This window comes from Astyanax mexicanus, chromosome 18 (assembly GCF_023375975.1).
Source record: "Astyanax mexicanus isolate ESR-SI-001 chromosome 18, AstMex3_surface, whole genome shotgun sequence".
Lineage (NCBI taxonomy): Eukaryota > Metazoa > Chordata > Actinopteri > Characiformes > Acestrorhamphidae > Astyanax > Astyanax mexicanus.
In genome coordinates this window covers 10,575,984-10,595,000 of record NC_064425.1, presented here as the reverse complement: position 1 = coordinate 10,595,000, position 19,017 = coordinate 10,575,984, and the positions used below count along the sequence as shown (strand labels likewise).

At 40.5% G+C, this 19,017-nt stretch overlaps 1 protein-coding gene across 3 annotated transcripts in view; it reads right to left on the bottom strand.

Annotated features, from left to right (window-relative positions):
• Nucleotides 1-14,517, bottom strand: part of fam131ab (family with sequence similarity 131 member Ab) — a 26,617-nt gene extending 12,100 nt beyond the window's left edge. Inside the window, exons 1-4 of one of the 3 annotated variants that reach the window (XM_022669487.2) lie at nt 14,263-14,517; nt 6,851-6,984; nt 2,422-2,515; nt 1-34 (exon numbers count right to left, since the gene is read on the bottom strand). The exon at nt 1-34 is cut by the window's left edge and continues 149 nt beyond it. In XM_022669487.2, the coding sequence (XP_022525208.1) occupies nt 1-34; nt 2,422-2,491 (104 nt within the window). In that variant the 5' untranslated portion in view covers nt 2,492-2,515; nt 6,851-6,984; nt 14,263-14,517. Of the gene's footprint in view, nt 35-2,421; nt 2,516-3,814; nt 4,074-6,850; nt 6,985-14,262 lie in introns of those variants that run through there. The other 2 variants (XM_007247661.4, XM_007247660.3) reach the window with 2 other exon arrangements.
• Between the last annotated feature and the right edge of the window lie 4,500 nt (nt 14,518-19,017).

Sequence of the window (19,017 nt, the reverse complement as noted above, 5' to 3'; positions counted from 1 at the left end):
TTCGTCACATGATCCTTCACCACCTGAGAGATACCTGATAACACACACACACATATATATACATATACATTAGCATGATAGATTATTATCAGTATACAGGAGATTTTAACACTGAGATGTTGGTAGTTTAGCGACCAATCAGCAACCAGATGGTTGACTGAGGGTTTTAATCCCGGGACTGTTCAGATCCCTTAATTATTACAAGATGTACTTACGAATAAAAGCTGAAATGTAGAAGTATAAAAATAGATTTGTAAAAAAAAAAAAAAAAACACTTCGGTGTAACTGACGACAGTGCAGGCGGTGCAGTCGCCATGGCAACTGGGCCACCTAACATCTTAATTGGACTCCTTATATCACTTCTTATGCAATTGTGAGTCTTTGGTAATGTAATGTAATGACTAGAGAAACCATTAGACATTAGTCTACATTAGAGCAGATATCTAGAGTAGATGCTGCATCAGTGAGTAAACAACTAAGTCAGACCCGCAAATTATCATTTATTAAAGGTAATACTGAGATATTTTCAGATGTTTATTTCTTTTCAACTGGAAGCCATTAACACACACCCTTGTACTGCAGGGACACAGTGATGGAAGCATGAAAACAGGTAAATTATAACAGGTATAATTATTGTGTAATTCATATGTATTTACTCTGTAGTTAGTAAGTAGCTGAAGCTAGGGTTGGGGCTGGTCCAATCTAATATCGTGATTAATGTATTGGATATTGAATAATGTATTTTGGGCAAACAAGCTGATTCACATTGTTTGTTTGCAGATATTGTAGTGTGGAAACACCAAAAGGAAGAAAGCTACTTGTACTTTAAAAGTAAAGTTTCCGTGCTCAGGGCTGGAGGTACTATTTCAATCAGTTTAATTAGCACCTGCCAAGGTTTTCTTTGAGAGAATAATTAGCTAGCTAACAAAGTTAAAGGAGATCCAGGTTGTAATAGTTGTTGTTTTGAGTAAGATGGCATTTATTTGGAGATATTGTAGTCTAAAAATGCCAAAAATAAGCACAGCATAGCCAGCAAAATAAAGGGTAGATGGACGGCTGGCATATAATTAAAACATTCAATCAGTATCTCCAAAGATTTCACGTGTGGATTACTGTGTAGTTAGTATGTAGTTGGTATTCAGTTGATATGTAGCTACTATATAATTAGTGTTTAGTTACTGTATAGTAAGTGTGTAGTTTGTGTATCTACTGTATAATTAGTTTGCAGTTTGTATTAAGTTGATGTATAGAACTATGTAATTAATGAGTAGTTACTATATAGGAAGTGTGTAGTTTGTGTAGTTACTATGTAGTTTGTATTTAGTTGATGTGTAGCCACTATGTAATTAGTGTGTAATTTGTATTCAATTGACGTGTAGCTACTATGTACTTAGTGTGTAATTTGTATTCAATTGACGTGTAACTACTAATTAGTGTGCAATTTGTATTTAGTTGATGTGTAGCTACTACGTAATTAGTGTGTAATTTGTATTCAATTGACATGTAACTACTATGCAATTAGTGTGTAATTTGTATTCAATTGACGTAAAACTACTATGCAATTAGTGTGTAATTTGTATTCAGTTGATGTGTAACTACTATGTAATAAGTGTGTAATTTGTATTCAGTTGATGTGTAGCTACTATGTAATTAGTGTGCAATTTGTATTTATTTGATGTGTGGCTACTACGTAACTAGTGTGTAGTTACTGTGCAGTCAGTGTGTAGTTTGTGTAGTTACTGTATAGTAAGGGTGTTGTGTAGCTACTGTGTAATTAGTTTGTAGTTTGTATTCAGTTGATGTGTAGCTACTATGTAATTAATGTGTAGTTACTGTATAGTAGTGTGTAGTTTGCGTAGTCACTGTATAGTAAGAATGTAGTTAGTGTAGTTTGTATTCAGTTGATGTGTAGCTACTATGTAATTAATGCGTAGTTACTGTATAGTAGTGTGTAGTATGTGTAGTCATTGTCTAGTAAGAATGTAGTTAGTGTAGTTTGTATTCAGTTGATTTGTAGCTACTGTGAAGTTAGTGTGTAGTTTATATTTAGTTAATGTGTAGCTACTATGTACTTAGTGTGTAGTTACTTTATAGTTAGTGTGTAGTTTGCGCAGGTATCGTATAGTTAAAGTGCAATTTGTGTAGCTACTGTGTAGTAGATGTGTAGTTTGTGTAGCTACTGCGTATTAAGTGTGTAGTTTATATTCAGTTGATGATATTCAGCTACTATGTTGTTAATTTGTAGATACTGTATAGTTAGTGTGTAGTTACTGCGCAGTTGGTGTGTAGTTTGTATTCCATTGATGTGTAGCTACTGTAATGTTGGTGTGTAGTTAGTATGTACTTAGCATGTAGCTATTGTGCATTTATTATGTATAAAGTATGCACTTAATGTGTAATTAGAGTGTAGTGTGTGTTCACCGTGAAGTGAAGATCTGGCGAGTGCTGCGATCTCCTGAATGGTGAGCGCACGTCTGGATTTGGGTAACATGTTGGTGGAGTCGTCAACATTTACCTGAAAACCACAAAAAAAAGAACATAAATGTTAATTTTTTATTCTTTTAATGTCTTACTATCTAGAACTCTACCTACCCATCACTGCAGTGATACTGATTAACATGTTAACTGTGTATGAGGTTAGTTAGTTAGCGAGTGTTGTGCTGGTACAGTGAGTGAATCAGATACAGAAGTGCTGCTGGATTTTTTAAACACCTGGACTGAGAATAATCCACCAATCAGAAACACTCAAGTAGGACCAGAGGAGGAACAGAGCTTCTGTCTCTGACTTTACTACTTTTTTATCTACAAGGTGAAGCAGCTGTAGGTAGGAGTGTGTAATAGAGTGAAGGATGGTGAGTGAATAATACAGTGTTTAAGAACTCCAGCAGCACTGCTGTATCTGATCCACTCGTACCAATGCATAATAATCTTTACATATAGCTCTCTCTCTCTTTTTCTCTCGCTCTTTCTCTTTTTCTATTTCCCTGTCTGAGGCAGCCATCTACAAGTTGGTCACTTGTGGATCAACACAACACACACACACACACGCCCCTTCTCCATCTTTCCACACAGCGCACGCATGGTCATTCCGTCGCCTGCTGACGTCACTCCACACACTGTACCTCTCTGTGTGTGTTTTTCTGCTGTTCTGTTTTTGTTTCTTTAGCGGTCACGCAGCACCACGTGGCACACGCGGCTTGTTGATTGCATTGCAGGGGGTCACTGGGTTTGTATCAAATGCGTGAGCTCCAATAACCCCTCTTTTTTTACTGCACCATTACATGGAGACAATACACTCCCTTGCCTTGCGGTTCAAGCCCCTTCTTTTCTCACACACACATATGCGCACGCACACACACACACACACATGTGCACACACACACGCACATGTGCACACACACACACACGCACACACATTTACGCACACGCACACACTCCTTTCCTTCCCCTTCCCCTACTGGCCTACTGAACGTGGTGTGCAAGATGAGGTAGGTGCAACGGCAGAAAGGCATGCAGCACACGCGCACACATGCTCATCCTTTCTATCTTTTTCTCTCTTTCTCTATCTCACACACACACACAAACACACACACACCATCCGCACACAGAGAGATCTCACCATCTGACGTCACTTATGTCCCCTTAATAAGCAAAGCCACGCTCGAGACACTGAAGCCTCACTGAAGGCTCACGAGCCTCAGTGCCGACACCGGCACCAACAGGTTTCAGAACCATGGAGACCACCTGCTTCATTCAGCACCAGACAGCAACCACAGATCTCTCTCTCACACACACACACACACGCAACACCCACCGACTCCTCGCTCCCGCTGCAGAGGAACAGAAGCTTTTCCATGGAAAACGCCGACATGCCACGTAGCAGCAATCCTCCTTCTCCTCCCTGTCTCTCTCTCTCTCTCTCTCTCTCTCTTTTTCTCTCTTTCACAAACACACGCACGCTCTCTCTCACAGTCTCTCTCTCTCCCTGCCTGTCTGGCTCTCTCGGCCAACTTCATAAAAAGACAGCATTTCTATAGCAACCGGTCACCATGGAACGATTTTCTCCCGGGAAACGCTGCTTGATTCTGTCATGACGTCACGTACCCGTGCAAGTGTACACACACACACACACACTCTCTGTCTCTTTCATACACACACACACACACAAACGTACACACTTTGGCTGAAATTGACATCACATCTTTCTCTTTTCCCTCCATGAATGTCAACTACACTTTTACACTTAAAGATATCATTTGCTATCATAACAATACATCGAATAAACCTTTAGAACACAGCTCTGGAAAACATTAAGAGACCACTTCAGTTTCTGAATCAGTTTCTCTGATTTTGCCAGTTACCATTTATAGGTACATGTTTAAGTAAAACGAACATTGTTGTTTTGTTCTATAAACTACGGACAACATTTCCCCCAAATTCCAGATACAAATATTGTAATTTAAAACATGTATTTGCAGAAAATGAGAACTGGCTGAAGAAACAAAAAAGATGCAGAGCTTTCAGACCTCAAATAATGCAAAAAAAAAAAAAGTTTACAATATTTGGTGGAATAACCCTGGTTTATAATCACAGTTTTCATGCATGTTCTTGGCATGTTCTCCTCCACCAGTCTTACACACTGCTTTTGGATACCTTAATGCCACTCCTAGTGCAAACAAACTTGGGTTGATCATCCATCTAGAAAATTCAAGGAAATTGGTAAAATCAAAGAAACTCATCATTTTAAAGAGGTTTATTTTTTTCCAGATCCAGATTTGCTTGTTGAATATTGAATGCAGGGTTTCCAGAGCAGAGCAGGGCTGCATATATGTGTCAACTGTACTTTTATTTAGTTTGTACAATTCCTAATGCATAATAAACATGGCTATGATAGGTTCTACATTTTTATAAATATGTATAACCATGTACACAATGCCTTATAAAAGCATTATAATGTGTTATAAGTTTATTTATGGAGTATATTTTTTTCTTTATATAAATGTTGTATGCTAAAAAAAAGAAAAGTGACAGTTCATTTTTTTAAACAGTGCCTGAAATAAGCCCATTACCCACTGTTCACTGATTCTATTTGAGGGGAGAAAGTCTTTAGAAATGAATTGCTAATTACTTTGAATGACTTGTGGATAATTAGAAAACTAGCTGGTGAGCGTTTAATGAAAGTCAGCGAGAGGAACGGAGAGTGGAATGAGGCCTTTAACGACTGGGACGGTTTAGTTAATTAGGGAATTATCATAGCGGGAAAGGTTGGGAAAATCATTTTCTGCTTCACATGATGAAATTACTGAATCTGGTAGGAAACGTAATGAAGAACTTTCTCCCCCTTTGCTACCAGAGGTGTGACACTATTAGGCTCACTGTTTGACTTAAAACCTCATTAACTTCCAGTGATGTTCAAACAGGGGTAAAAGTGCTTGAAATATCTTGATCCCAAATGTAAATTCAAGTATATTGTACATCTATTGTACATTTATTAACAAAAGCTGATCAGTTCTCCATAATTTGGTCTGCAAGACATTTTAATATTAAGCAAAAACCTGAGATTACTTGGTTAAAGCTGAAGGATAGCATTGAAGCATTTAAGAACTGCTGTGTACAGAGATGGCAGGTAGTGTGGGTGGGAGCAGGCAGGGAGGTTATTAAGCAATAACCTAATATTACCTGGTTAAAGCTGAACCTAAAGGGTAATTTTATGGGTTAAATTTAGTGATTTATCAAATATTTAGCAACTTAATGTGGAGAAGAACACTTTTTAGTGTCTGAATTAGTGACAGAAATTAGTGATTCATACGAAATAATGACTAATTTATTGTAAGTCACATTGATCACATTGCATTTAAGCACTGCTGTTTACGGAGATGGCAGGTAGTGTGGGTGGGAGCAGACTGGGAGATCATTATTATTTAAGCAATAATACACGAGAGGGAGTGCAAGAATTTGTAATATTGGCACTGCAGTGCCAATATTACACGTTATAGCATGAACCTTGAGCGTATTATTGTGATTATACCACAGTTCCATTTTTGCTGTTTATTGAAAGATTTTGAGTTAAAGAGGACGAGAAAAAAGTTAAAATAGTTCCATTGCTGCTCAGTTTGTGGCTGCGCTGTTTGGTTTGTAAGAGCTGCATAATTTCTAGGTAACCTGTATGTGGCGGAGTTATACATGGAGAGCTTCAGTTACAGCGCATTACCTGCTGATAACGGCACTCATTGAACCTCTCTCAGCCAATCACATTGCAGGGTCGGAACTAACTGTGATATTATTAGAAAGATCACTGTGTTGAAGCTAAAGAACAACATTATGATTAGAATAGCACTTCTGAGGCAAGTTTGTGATTGCATGAAAATTGCACTGCTAAAGTAAATTTATCATTAGAGCAGCACCACAGAGGTAAAAATATTGTGGTTAGTTGGACTGTCTGCTGTGATGTTAAAAAAGGATAAGTGACGTCTAGTTGGAAATACAGATATTCCAATATTTGAGAGAACAAAGGTTAGTTTTTCCCCGCTCTGCTCACCACATTCCTAGCCCTGTCTTCATCTCAGGTAAATTGCTGTATCTACGACAAGCTGCAAAGCTCATTAAGCCCTGACCCTTCCATCTGTGGCTGGGTCATTGTAATGATGGCGGGAAAGGAGCAGGACTGACAGGGACCACAATGCCTGCTATTTATGGCTCGCCTTTCTAGTCTACCAACACAACGGGGGGTTGCTTCAAGTTCAGGTGACCCCTCCAGCGTCTGGAAGTGGGCAACAGGTAAGATACACAAAGAAAGCCTTTCTATTTCTGGATGCTGTGTCATAATGTGCAATAGGAGCTGCTTTGGCACCTCAAAGAAACGGTCCAGGTCCTCGAGCGGTGCAGCAAGCCCACGCACCAGACTGGTCCGTGTGTTGCCCAAGAGCGCAAGGTCCGAGAGCGAACCCTCGGAGCTCCAGTCCACACGTAACGTTCCACCTGCCACTGTGGAAGAGGAAGGAGATGCTGATGTTCAGGAGATGGACCAAAAGTGGCCTTTGGTGCACTAGCATTGTATCCACAAATGATTCTGTTCATTTTGTTGTTTGCATTGTTTTAAACTCTACTGTGATCTTACTTTCTTCTCAAGCCAGACAGACACTGTGTGTGCTTTTTTTTTAATCAGGGTACGTTGTAAAGAATTCACACTGCATGTTTGAATCGTTTGTCTTGTACGAACAACGCCTACGATTCATAAGTTCACACTGTACAATCTGACTGATATGCTGCATCCGGGGACGATAGGGGTCATACTGCTTGTCAAACGCAGCCCGTATGAAGAACTCTTTCTACGTACAAGCATTTGGTTCAGCAGAACATGTTGAGAAAGTGCATAGCTTTGCTAACGCCCTATTGTGCTTTAAAATTCCACATAAAAAGAAGACACACAAGATGACATAGAGGCAATCGGAGGTATGCTGCTATCACAGTATACGTGTGTAGGAGCATTGAAAAAAGGTCACGAAGGCCATCACTCCAAAGATAGGCTTATTTTTATGAATATACATAAAAAAAGCCTACAGGAAACGTTTGGTTGAGTTTTTTGCTACCAAATAAGGGTCAACCAGTTATTAAATCCAAAAGTTTGTTGAGAATGTTAACATGTTCAATAAAACCATACAAAAAATATAGATTTTTTGTGTGGTATTAATTTAAGCAGACTGTGTTTGTCTATTGTTGTGACTTAGATGAAGATCAGAAAACATTTAATGACCAATTAATGCAGAAATCCAAGTAATCCCAAAGGGTTCACAAACTTTTTCTTGCAACTGTATTTGCAGGGAATTTTGGGAAAACAGGTTGTTGCATAGAGAAATCGGCTCTTAAGGCTTGCTCACAATGTGAGACAAGCGACCAAAATGTCAGGCAGAAATCTCTGCTTGTGTCCGACTGCTCATTCGCAGTTAATCGGACATCGCTTACCCTCTTACAGTGCATGACAATCAACTCACAATAAAGCTAAAATTCAGCCTTATCATGAAATTCACTCGCATCCGACCAAATTGGCCTTCAAATCGGGCTAAAATCGCACTGTGTCCGCCTGGCTTCAGTGAGCTACCATGGGAGGGGAAGATCCTGTGCATCTTTCCAATGCAGTCATGCATGCACTGGAAACGGTGGAAGATACAAGATTAATAATTTTTGCAAAAAAAAAAAAAATAAAAATTATTGCAGTGGCTCAAGAATGAGTAGAATTCATTCATTTTCTTTTTTCCTTTAAACTTCATGCAACAGCTTGCACATGCGCAAAAAGTCCCCCCTCAAACAGTCCCAAATGATTCATGCGCATACGTAATGAACACATGGACCTCCACAGACGAACGGCAAGGGGCGCCCATCATCGCATTCAAGCATCATCACACCTCCTGAGGTGCAGCCTAATTAGTCTAGTAGAACCTTATTTGACAACACGGGTTGTGTCGTCGCCACATAAGCCACGCCGCTGCTTCCGTAACAGGTTCTCGTAGGTCTCGAATTAGTCATTAAGGTAGAGGGAAGAGGAGCAAGACTAAAATAGCGATCGTTTAATCTTTCATCTCTGATCTCAGCCATTAGGGTTCTAATCATTCTTCGTACAAAGGCCTCTAGTGTTCTCTAATGTTGTCTAATGTTTGGTGTCATCGTGAGAGAACGAGATGGGGGTGGTATAAGTTGCAGCCTCTGGGTAACCTCTCTGAAACAGGCTCTGCATTTCAGAGCTCTTCCTAAAGCTGCTGCCTCCCACACCGTCCCTGCAGCACCCTTAACTGCTTGTTTTGCGGACTGGTTGACATCCGATAGCCTTTTCACTAATCACTGTGGTGTCCGTTGAGGCGATGGCCTCGTGGCTTCCACCGTGAAACCGAACTCGTGATGAAAAATGTCACCGCGTGAGAGGTGTCATGTCCCATTAGGCCTAAGGGCACACCTACACTCTGGGAGGTCCGGGAGATGTTCCGGGTTTATCACTGGAACTGGAGCCTATTATATCTCTTTCTCTCTCTCTCTTTCTCTCCCTCGTTCTCCCGTTTTGGTAACAGGATCAACTTCTGCTGACAACAGTAACAATGACGAGTTTCTCAGGAAGGCCAACAAGTCAAAATTTTACAAAAACAAAAAAAAAAAAAGTGAAATACGGTTGGGCGATATCCACTTTTTTAAACTGGCCTACAGTCTCAAAATATCACTGCAGGCTGGGTGTAGCACAAGCTTTTTTCGTTCCATCTCGTAGCATCTTTTATTTTAAAATGATGAAAAAAAAAGAACAGATACAGAGTTCAGTTATGTTGTACTTGCCATGGATGACGTTTTGATCATTTCAAATCATTAAAAGTTACATCAACTGAGGCAAAGTGTTGTAACTAAAATTGCTCTGCTGGGGTACATTTATGATAAAAATGACTCTACTGAGCTAAATTTCTAATTGCCCTGCTGGAGTACATTTATGATAAAAATGACTCTACTGAGCTAAATTTCTAATTAAAATTGCCCTGCTGGAGTACATTTATGATAAAAATGGCTCTACAGATTAAATTTATAACTAAAATGGTCATGCTAAACTTCATTAAATATTAGAATGGAAAAAATGGGAAAAAAGTGCTTTTGTAGAAACGAATTGGTTTTCTGGAACGGTTTAACGCTCAACCAACATTCAGCCAAAGTACAATCATGTGCAAATTATGCCATATAAACACATTTTGATTATTTTAAATCATTAAATGATACAAAAACTGAGGCAAATAAAATTTTCAAATGTCTTATACTGGTAAGAAGATGCCTGTATTGCCATCACATTTCAAATTAAAAGAACTACAGTTAATTTGGAAGCAGACCAAGATTAACCACCAGCGTTTTGGATATGTTTCATGGGTCAGAAATTCCTACGAAAGTGACTCAAGCTGAGCTAATCCAATGATAAGAGCACCTAAATGCTTCATAGAGTATTTTGGTTTGTTTAACACTGTTACGTTACTAAATGATTCTTATGAGTTCCTTCATAGTCTGGAAGACTTCAGTAATAATTTACAATGTAGAAATAAAATAAAAATAAAACCATTGAACATTCAAGAAGGTGTGTCCGAACTTTTAAATGGTACTGTATATGATTAGAACAGCACTGCTGAGGTAAATATATAGTGCTTTATTGATATGTCTGATATATCTGAAGTGTTTAACAGATATTTTCCTTCAAAAACTCAGTTACAAACATACGTCTTTAAGGAATCGTGAACTGACATGTTCTTTTTGGGACTTACTGTACTACTACTACACTAAGGCACAAACACTTTCCTGCCGAAAACAGGAAACAGCTGTAGGCAAAACGGCTGCTGCCATGTGGACACAGCTATTGAGGCATGGCTCAAGTCCTTAGCACAAAAATAAACTAAACAGCCGAGGGGTTGGGACTGCTGTAGGTCTGAGCCTGTATAACGGCCAGCCCAATACAGCCAGAGTCCATTTCAAATTTTTTCAGGCTGCTCCGCTGGACCGTGTCGAGTCCATCTGGTCTCAGACCGGTTAGCCACCACACACCGAGCAACAGGCGGAAGAGCGAGGTTCACACTGACCACCAGCAGCTCAGGCCATCTGTAGACTCCAATGACCTCACCTAAACTTCACGTGTGTGTGTGTGTGTTTGTGTGTGGTGTCATCTCTGACCCTTTAAGCAGCACTTGACTTTCTTTTGACAATAAACGATCTCTTTAGCTCTTATTGTTCCCATTGCTGAGGCAAGAAGTGTGCGCTCCAACTTCACAGCAAAGTACACTCTCAAAAATAGAGCAGTGGTTCTCAAACAGGTCCTCTGGGACGTCTAGATGGTCCACATTTTCCCTCTGTCCCTGAAGAGGGTTAAGCTCCCTGCTCAAAGGCATTTCTCCAATTCTCCAATGGTGGCAGCGTAGCTTAGCGCAGACTTAAGATATAGAGCTGGGCAATATATCAGAAATATCAATATATCAATAAATTAATTTGTGCAAGATAAAAAAAAATAACTGTCATAATATCATGTCTGATCTGCATGTTACCATCTGCATGGACCCTATTGAACACCCTGCACAAGGCATGTCGTGATGCTCGTTGCTATCTTACACCCCGTCAACTGTCTATTTTCACGTCTTGTGCCCGTGCCGTTAAAATAGCGTCAAAACATTAGGAATAAATCTACACTGATGGGTGTGGTGGTCTGGAAGTGAGGTGTGTTCAAGTAAATATCTGGCGTGTTTCTATCTTGGCGGCAAGAAATACAGGTGCTCTATTGACTAATTAAAACCCTGACAACAGTCAACAGTCAGTCGCCCAATCCTATCTTAGCCATGCAGGAGCTCTGTGCACATATGCACTGCAGTTTTTTCACATCAACAATAAACAGAATAAAGAATAAAATAACTTTGCTGTTCTCTATAATGAGCTGCTGGTGTACCTTCACAGCGTGAACATGCAGATCAGTATTCTCTACTGAAACACACAAAAGTGCTGCGCTGTTAAAATATAAACGCGTCAAAGTCAGAGCTCACCCGCTACTTTAAGAGAATGAAACAGGCAAACTGATTGGTTTATTTTACATTAAGCCCAAAACACACTGTTGATTAATTAAGTCAATTAGTACATGCCTTGTTCACGTTTCGAGCGAAACAAAGCATATTTTTTACACCCTTACGAGACTAAAGACACACCGACACTTCATCCATGTGTGTGATCTGCAATTGACCGTCGTGCTATAGATCACTAAAATAGGGACCAAAGTGTTCAGCATCTTTCTATCAGCTTCCTATCTCTCTCTTCACAATCTGACTGTTTTTCAGCCAAAAGATACAAGCTGTACAGGGCTAGCTAAAATAGAAGCGTTAACCGAGCTAACTTAGCTAGCTAGTTAACTTTGTTTACCAAAAATAGACCAAGGTAGCTAAATAAGATAGTAACTCTAGCTGAGCTAATTTAGCGAGTTAGCTAACTTTGTTTACCAAAAAAACTGACTGTGTTTCTCTGTGTAAATTCCAAGTTCGATAACTAGCTAGCTAGGTGTGACTTTAACAACTTCTGTGGTAAATTTTGTATTAAAACAGCCCTGCTTAAGCAAATCCATGATGAAAACAGCACTGCTGAGGTAACTAGCTAGCTAAATGTGTGACTCAAATAGCGTGGCTTAATGAAATACTGAACATGATATTGTTTTACTTTTTTTTCACCACTGCATAAATCAAATATACACTACATTGCTAAAAGTACTCTACTCTCTACTGTTGTTGATCTGATCTGAAGTTACATGAAGTTTGGAGGTGTGTAGTGATTCTGTATTGACTCTGCAGAAAGTTGGTGAACTCTGTGCACTATGCTCCTGAGCATTCGCTGACCCCGCTCTGTTATTTTACACTGACAGAGCACAGAGTCACTGTCATTCCCAGTCTCTTCCACTGTGTTATAATAATATCACTGACAGTTGGCTGTGGAATATTTAGTAGTGAGAAATTTCAGGACTGGACTTGTTGCACAGGTGCTGCATCCTATCACTGTACCACAGGGCTGGAGTTCACTGAGCTTCTGTAAGAGAGATTTAATCTTGCTGCTTTTATACACATGTGGCCATGGAAGTAATTGGAACACCTGAGTCAGCTTTTCACACCAATCCCAATCTGAAGATCTGTTTACATCTCAACCACTGAATTATCTGCAATTTTCTTTGGATTTTTAAAATTTGGGTGGAATTCCCCTTTACTGCCACATACCACATTCAGTAACATACACAGAGGGGATATGGTGGTGGGCGTGGAGCTCTGCGCGCGTGTGTGTGCGTTGAGGGGGGGGTGGGGGTCATCTTGACAAGCAAAAGGGGTAAACAAGGTGGTTCCAATCCGTGAGGGCGCGAGGTCGGTCTCTAAGCAACAACCGCTAAACAGGGTTTAGCCCGCTAACGGTGCAGTGCAGCAGAAGCAGCATCCGTTCACTTCCGTTTAACGTCGTTAAACACACACACACACGCGCGCGCACACACACACACACACACACACACACACACGCGCGCGCCATTCCAGCCAAAGCCTCTGCAGCATCCGCGTGCACAAGCCTGCGCGAGCTCGAGACGGAGGGGCAAGAGAATGAGGCGATTCTTACCTACGGGCTCTTTAGAGGCGACGCAGCCCATTATACCTCTATACCTCTATCACTCTAACACTCTAGCACTACACCTCTACCTCTATCACTCGCTTCCACTATAGCGCTCCCCCTCTCTCTCCACCTCTAACTATACCCTCTCTGCAAAACACTCTACACTCTCTACCTCTCTCTCTTTCTACATTACTCTCTCTACCTCTCTCTTTCTACATCACTCTCTCTCTCTATCACTCTCTTCCACTATAGCGCTCCCCCTCTCTCTCCACCTCTAACTATTCCCTTTCTGCAAAACACTCTCTCTCTCTTTACCCCGCTACATCTCGCTCTCTACATCACACTCTCTACCTCTCTCTCCCCCCCTTTCTACCAAATACTCTCACTACCTCACTGCCTCTCTCTTTCTACTGCACTCTCCCACCCTCCCTCCCTCTCTTTAGCCTCTCTCTGTCTCCTGTATCTTTTTCTCTGTCTCTACACCTCTTTCTTTCTCTCCTTAGCATCGCTCTACCTCTCTCCTGCACTCTCTCTACCTCCTGTATGTTTCTCTCTCCTCCACTCTTTCTCTTTAGCCTCTCTCACGTATCGTTCTCTCTCTTTCTGCTCCACTCTTTCTCTTTAGCCTCTCTCGCACGTATCTTTTTCTTTCTCTCTCCCTCCTCCACTCTTTCCCTTTAGCCTCTCACTCCCTCCTGTATCTTTCTCACTCCTCCACTCTCTCTTTAGCCTCTCTCCTCTCCACTTTTTTCTTCACTCTTTCTATTTAGCTTCATGCTTCTGTATAATTCCCTCCTTCTTAAACTTTCTCTTTCTCTGTTTCTCAAACACTATCTCTTTTCCTCTTCTATCTTTTTTCTTTCTCTCCCAAATACTTACTCTACCTCTTTTCACCTCCTTAACTTTCTCTTTTTTCCGTCTCTTCCACGCTCTCTCTGTACCTCTTTCTCAAATATTCTCTCTTTACCTCTCTTTTTCCCCAATCCCCCTCTCTCTCGCTCTGTCTCTTTCTCTCTCCCAAATAATGTCTTTACCTCTTTACATTTGTCATTTTCTCTCTCTCTACCCCTCTCTTTCTGTCTCTTGCTCTCTTTCTGTATCCTTTTCTCTTTAAAACTCTCTCTCTCGGTTTGCACTCACCCACTACGTCACGCGGGGCAGGATGGACGGCGCGCGCTTTTCAGCTCCGCGGCGACTGGACAGCGCGTGCGTGCTCGAGCTCTCCGGCACCATCGGCTCCTCGCTGCTGCTGCTGAGTCTCACAGGCGCGTGACCGCGGCGCGGCAACCGGCGACCCCCGACCGGCTTACAGACAGAGAGACACTGACAGACTGACAGACTGAGAGAGCGGTAACGGCACCGACAGACCCGCACGCGGAAACCGGCTTTATAAACCGAGATAGACCAAGCCCCGCCCCCTCCAGCCCCACACCGCTCACCAGCGCTCTAATTGGGAGGAGCTTTGGTGGCCCCGCCCACCCACTGCACTTCAGGTGATGTAGGGAAGAGAGCGAGCGAGAGAGATAGTGATGGATAGAGAGAGAAAGGATAGAGAGAGAGGAAGGATAGAGAAACTAAAGGAAGAGAGATTGCGAGAGAATAAAAAGAAAATAAAGGATGCAGAGAGAGGAGGGATAAAAAGAAATGAACAGAGAGTGAAGGAGAAAAAAGAAATGGAATCACAAAAGAGTGATGGGGGGGGTTAAAAAGAGAGAAGGAGAAATAAGAGAAAGACAGAGTGGAGGGATAAAATGAGAGAAAAGGATAGAAGTGAGTTGAAATAGAGGAAGAGAGAGAGTTAGATAGGTAGAAGACAAACAGAAAGATAAAGAGAGTGAGTAGGAAAGAAAGAAAATAGGAGAAATGGAAAGATGCAGATTGAGGAGAGATAGAGAGAGAGAAGTGAGGGATAGAAAAGGGACAAAGAGAGTGAGATAGCGAGAGAGGTAGAAAGTGAAGGGATGGATTAAAAGAGAGAAGGAGAAATGAAAAAAGGACAGAGAATAAAAAGAATAAAGGAGAAAGTGAAATATTCGGAAAGAGAGAAGGGATAGAAACACAGAAAGAAGACAATAAGTGAGGGATAGAAACAGGGGCAGAGAGAGTGAGGTAGAAAGAGAGGTGGAAAACGTAACGGGAGGAATCAGGAGAGAGTGGGAAAGAAAGACAAGAAATGAGAGAGATAGAAAGACAAAAGAGAGTGGAGGGATAAAAAGAGAGAAAATTATAGAAGTGAGTAGTTGAAATACAGGAACAGAGAGAATGAGGGAGTGAGAGAGGTAGAATGCAAAGGAAAAGAAAAAAGATAGAAAGAAAGAAATATGCAGACTGAAGAGAGAGGACGAGAGAGGTAGAAAGTGAAGGGATGGATAAAGAGAGAAAATGAGACAAGAAAACAAACAGAGAAAAAGAAAGAAACTGAAAAAATCAGGATAGAATGAGAAAAAAGGATTTAAGTGAGTGTTCGAAATAGAGAAAAAAAGACAGTGAGGGAGTGAGAGAGGTAGAAAGAAAGCAAAAATAGAGAGAGAAAGAGAAAGAGCAGCAGCAACAGATCAGTGATGAGAAGAGATGTGGAGAAAGAAAAGGTGAATGAATGAGCGATAGAAAGAAAAAGGAAGAGAGAGATAGAAAGGAAGCAAAACGAGAGAGAGCAAAAAAGAGCAGCAGCGACAGATCAGTGATAAGAAGAGATGTGGAGAAAGGAAAGGTGAATGAGTGAGAGAGAGAAAGGAAAAGGAGGAGAGAGATAGGAAGGAAAAGAATGAGCTTTGTGAAACATGAGGAACATCTTAATCTTCAGTCTGATCGTTAGTTCTGCGTCCCTGGAGAGATTACGGATGCAGGGCTTGTTTGCAGCTTTACGCCCTCATTTATCAGTTCGCTCCCATATCGACCTAAAGCCCAGCGGTCAGCAGCCCTCCTCCTGGAGATCCACTGACCTTTTGAACATTAATCTACTGTATGGTGGATTGGTAGAACAAGGGATGGTCTGGACCTAACTGACCTTAATCTTCATCATTTTTACACATGTACTGCTTTTGTTCAGTTAAATAAGGCTCTGGATTGTTTTACCTTTGGTGTGATTATTTTCGGCAGGCATGAATACGGTGAATCCTGTCCCAAAAAGGTCCCAAAAAGCTAAGCAACTAATTCCACATTCTTCAGATGTAATTTAACTTGGAAATTTTTGTCCCACCTATTCAGCTTCTAGTCAGTTGTATCCCACATCACTAGTGTTGCCACAACACAAAGAGGGTGAAGACTAGCATATGCCTCCTCCGACACATGTAAAGTCAGCCTCCCCTTTTTTTTTTAACTGCTGCTAATGCAGCAATTCCGAGTAGCACACTCGGGGAAAGCTAAGTGATTAGGTTCAGATACATCAGCTCACAGACGCCTTGTGCTGATCGACATCACCTTTTGGATTGATGAAGGGAAAGAGCTCCATCTACCCACCCAGGGAGAGAGCAAAGCCAACTGTGCTCTCCCAGGGCTCCAGCAGCTGATGGCAAGCTGCATGACTGGGATTCAAACCAGCGATCATTACTACAGCTATCTATGAATGCCATCTCTGCATAGAAACATTTACTGGTGCAGAACACAGAACCTTTTTCCTATATTTACTTTCTAGCTCCTGCTCCTACTTGCGATACATTATCAGTATTTGGCATTAAATATGGATAGTTTTCATTGAAACGTAGCCAGTCTAAACTCTAAACTAAGACTCACCCACAATTAGACGTAGGAAATTTACTGTTTCATTACTGCACATGGTGGCGCTATAATCAAATGAATTGGGTAAACCTGCAGTGAAGAATATTGGTTCTGAATTTTTTTTTGTGAAACTGACACCAATAAATGCATAATTCCTGGTATTTGGTCATTTGGCAGTAATATAATACAATAATTGGATTTACCTGTATGTGGCAGAGTAATACATGGAGGGATTTGATTACAGTGCAATACTGGCTGATAATGTCACTCATAAAACGCCTCTTAACCAATCACATTGCAGGGTCAGTACTAACTGTGCTATAATTATGAGCACTTTATCCTCTTTAGTAACACAGATGCTGTGAAGTATCGTAGAGATTTGTCTTTTAAAATATTGAGTATCGCAGAATTACAGTATTGTGTCATAACTGTTAGTGAGAACAATGTATCGTGATAGTATCATATTGTGAAACCCCTGGTTCTCACATGTTTATGGTTTGTTGTCACACATTTTGCTGCACTTGGGTTTTTCCTAGTGTAGAAAGAAACCAAACAAATGGGTAAATACTCAAAAGTTTACAAATTAACTTTAGGATTGAAAATTCCCCTCAGACTGAGCTCAGCAAGTACTGTAAACTATAGTTTGGTCAATATTTTTTTTATTTCAGTGGGTTTTCATCATAGATCCATCTTATCTGATTTGATTGATCAAGGTCTTCTGAAGGGATTGATTTCTAGGATCAGCTGAAGCAGATTATGTTCAAAGAGTTCTGAGTGATGGATCTATAAGTGGAGAATTTGTGATCCAATAAGGGTTTTTCATCTCCGTGACCAGAGCTGGACCTCCCTATACGCTCATTACTAATGCTGAGTAGAGCCCCACAAATTAATAGAGCCCCCCTCCCACCATCCCCATCTCCCCGCATCGTGTCCCATATCAATCAGAAGATGAAGCTAAACTATCCTTCAGAAAATTAAAATAGGAAAAACTCAATGAGAATGAACTGCAGGAACAACAGTAAGATCAACTTGAGATCATTCTTCTCAAAGGTTGGATTTTTAATAAATAATGGTCTAGGAAACAATTGTGACCACAGATGTTTAAAGGTGCAGAAAAGGGAATTCTGATTTTGTCTAGTACTCAGTAAATCTCCCCAATCTCACCAATACACTCTGAAAGTTCCTTACTATTCCATTCCACCTTAAAAATTAACTAGTAGTTACTTTGAAGAGTTCTTTAAATCTCCAGATCCACTTTAAATTCTCCTGCTATATATTGTTACACCTTTAACATTGAAGCAGTGAGAGGGGCCTGGACAAACACTAGACAAAACATTTAAGGTGACACAAAGCTGAAAGCTGATGACAAAAAAGGTATACAGGTGCATGTCAAAAATTTAGAATAGCAAAGTAAAGTTATTTAATTTCAGTAATTCAGTTCAGAATGTGAAACTCATATTATATATATGTTTTACAACAGAGTGATCTATTTTAAGCGTTTATGTCTTTTATTGTGAATTATTATGGCTTACAGCCAATGAAAACTCAAAAGTCAGTATTTCAGAAATTTTAATATTATATAAAAACCAATTGGTACTTTTGGAAGTGTGCCAAATCCTGCTGGAAAATGAAGGTAGAAAGGCCCATAAACCAGTAACAACTGAAGACAGTAAAGACCTGGCAAAGCGTCATAAAGGAGGAAACCCAGCGTTTGGTGATGTCCATAGGTTCCAGACTTCAGGCAGTCATCGCCTGCAAAGGGTTTTCAACCAAATAATAAAAATTAACATTCTATCTATGGTAAAGTTCATGGGTCCGTTTAATTTCAAGCCCCTGAAATGAGGAGGAAGAATTTTAATCACTGGGCTCCTTTAATCACATTTATCATAGTTTTAGGCATTAGAGACAATAATTGACCCTAGGTTGATGCTTGAACCTTGAATACATGCACTGGGGCTAAGAAGTGAATTACAGAACGAGTAGATTTCCAACTTGGACTTGTTTGAGACATGTTTAAGAGCTTCTGAAGACGTTGAATATTTAGATCAGGTAACACAGATTAGGGTTGAACATGGACCTAAACATGGATTACTGTGAATACAGACATTGCACATAGATGGTTGATTGGAACTACAATGGTTATAATTAGCCCATTCTAAGCTAGTAAATTTAGGTCTT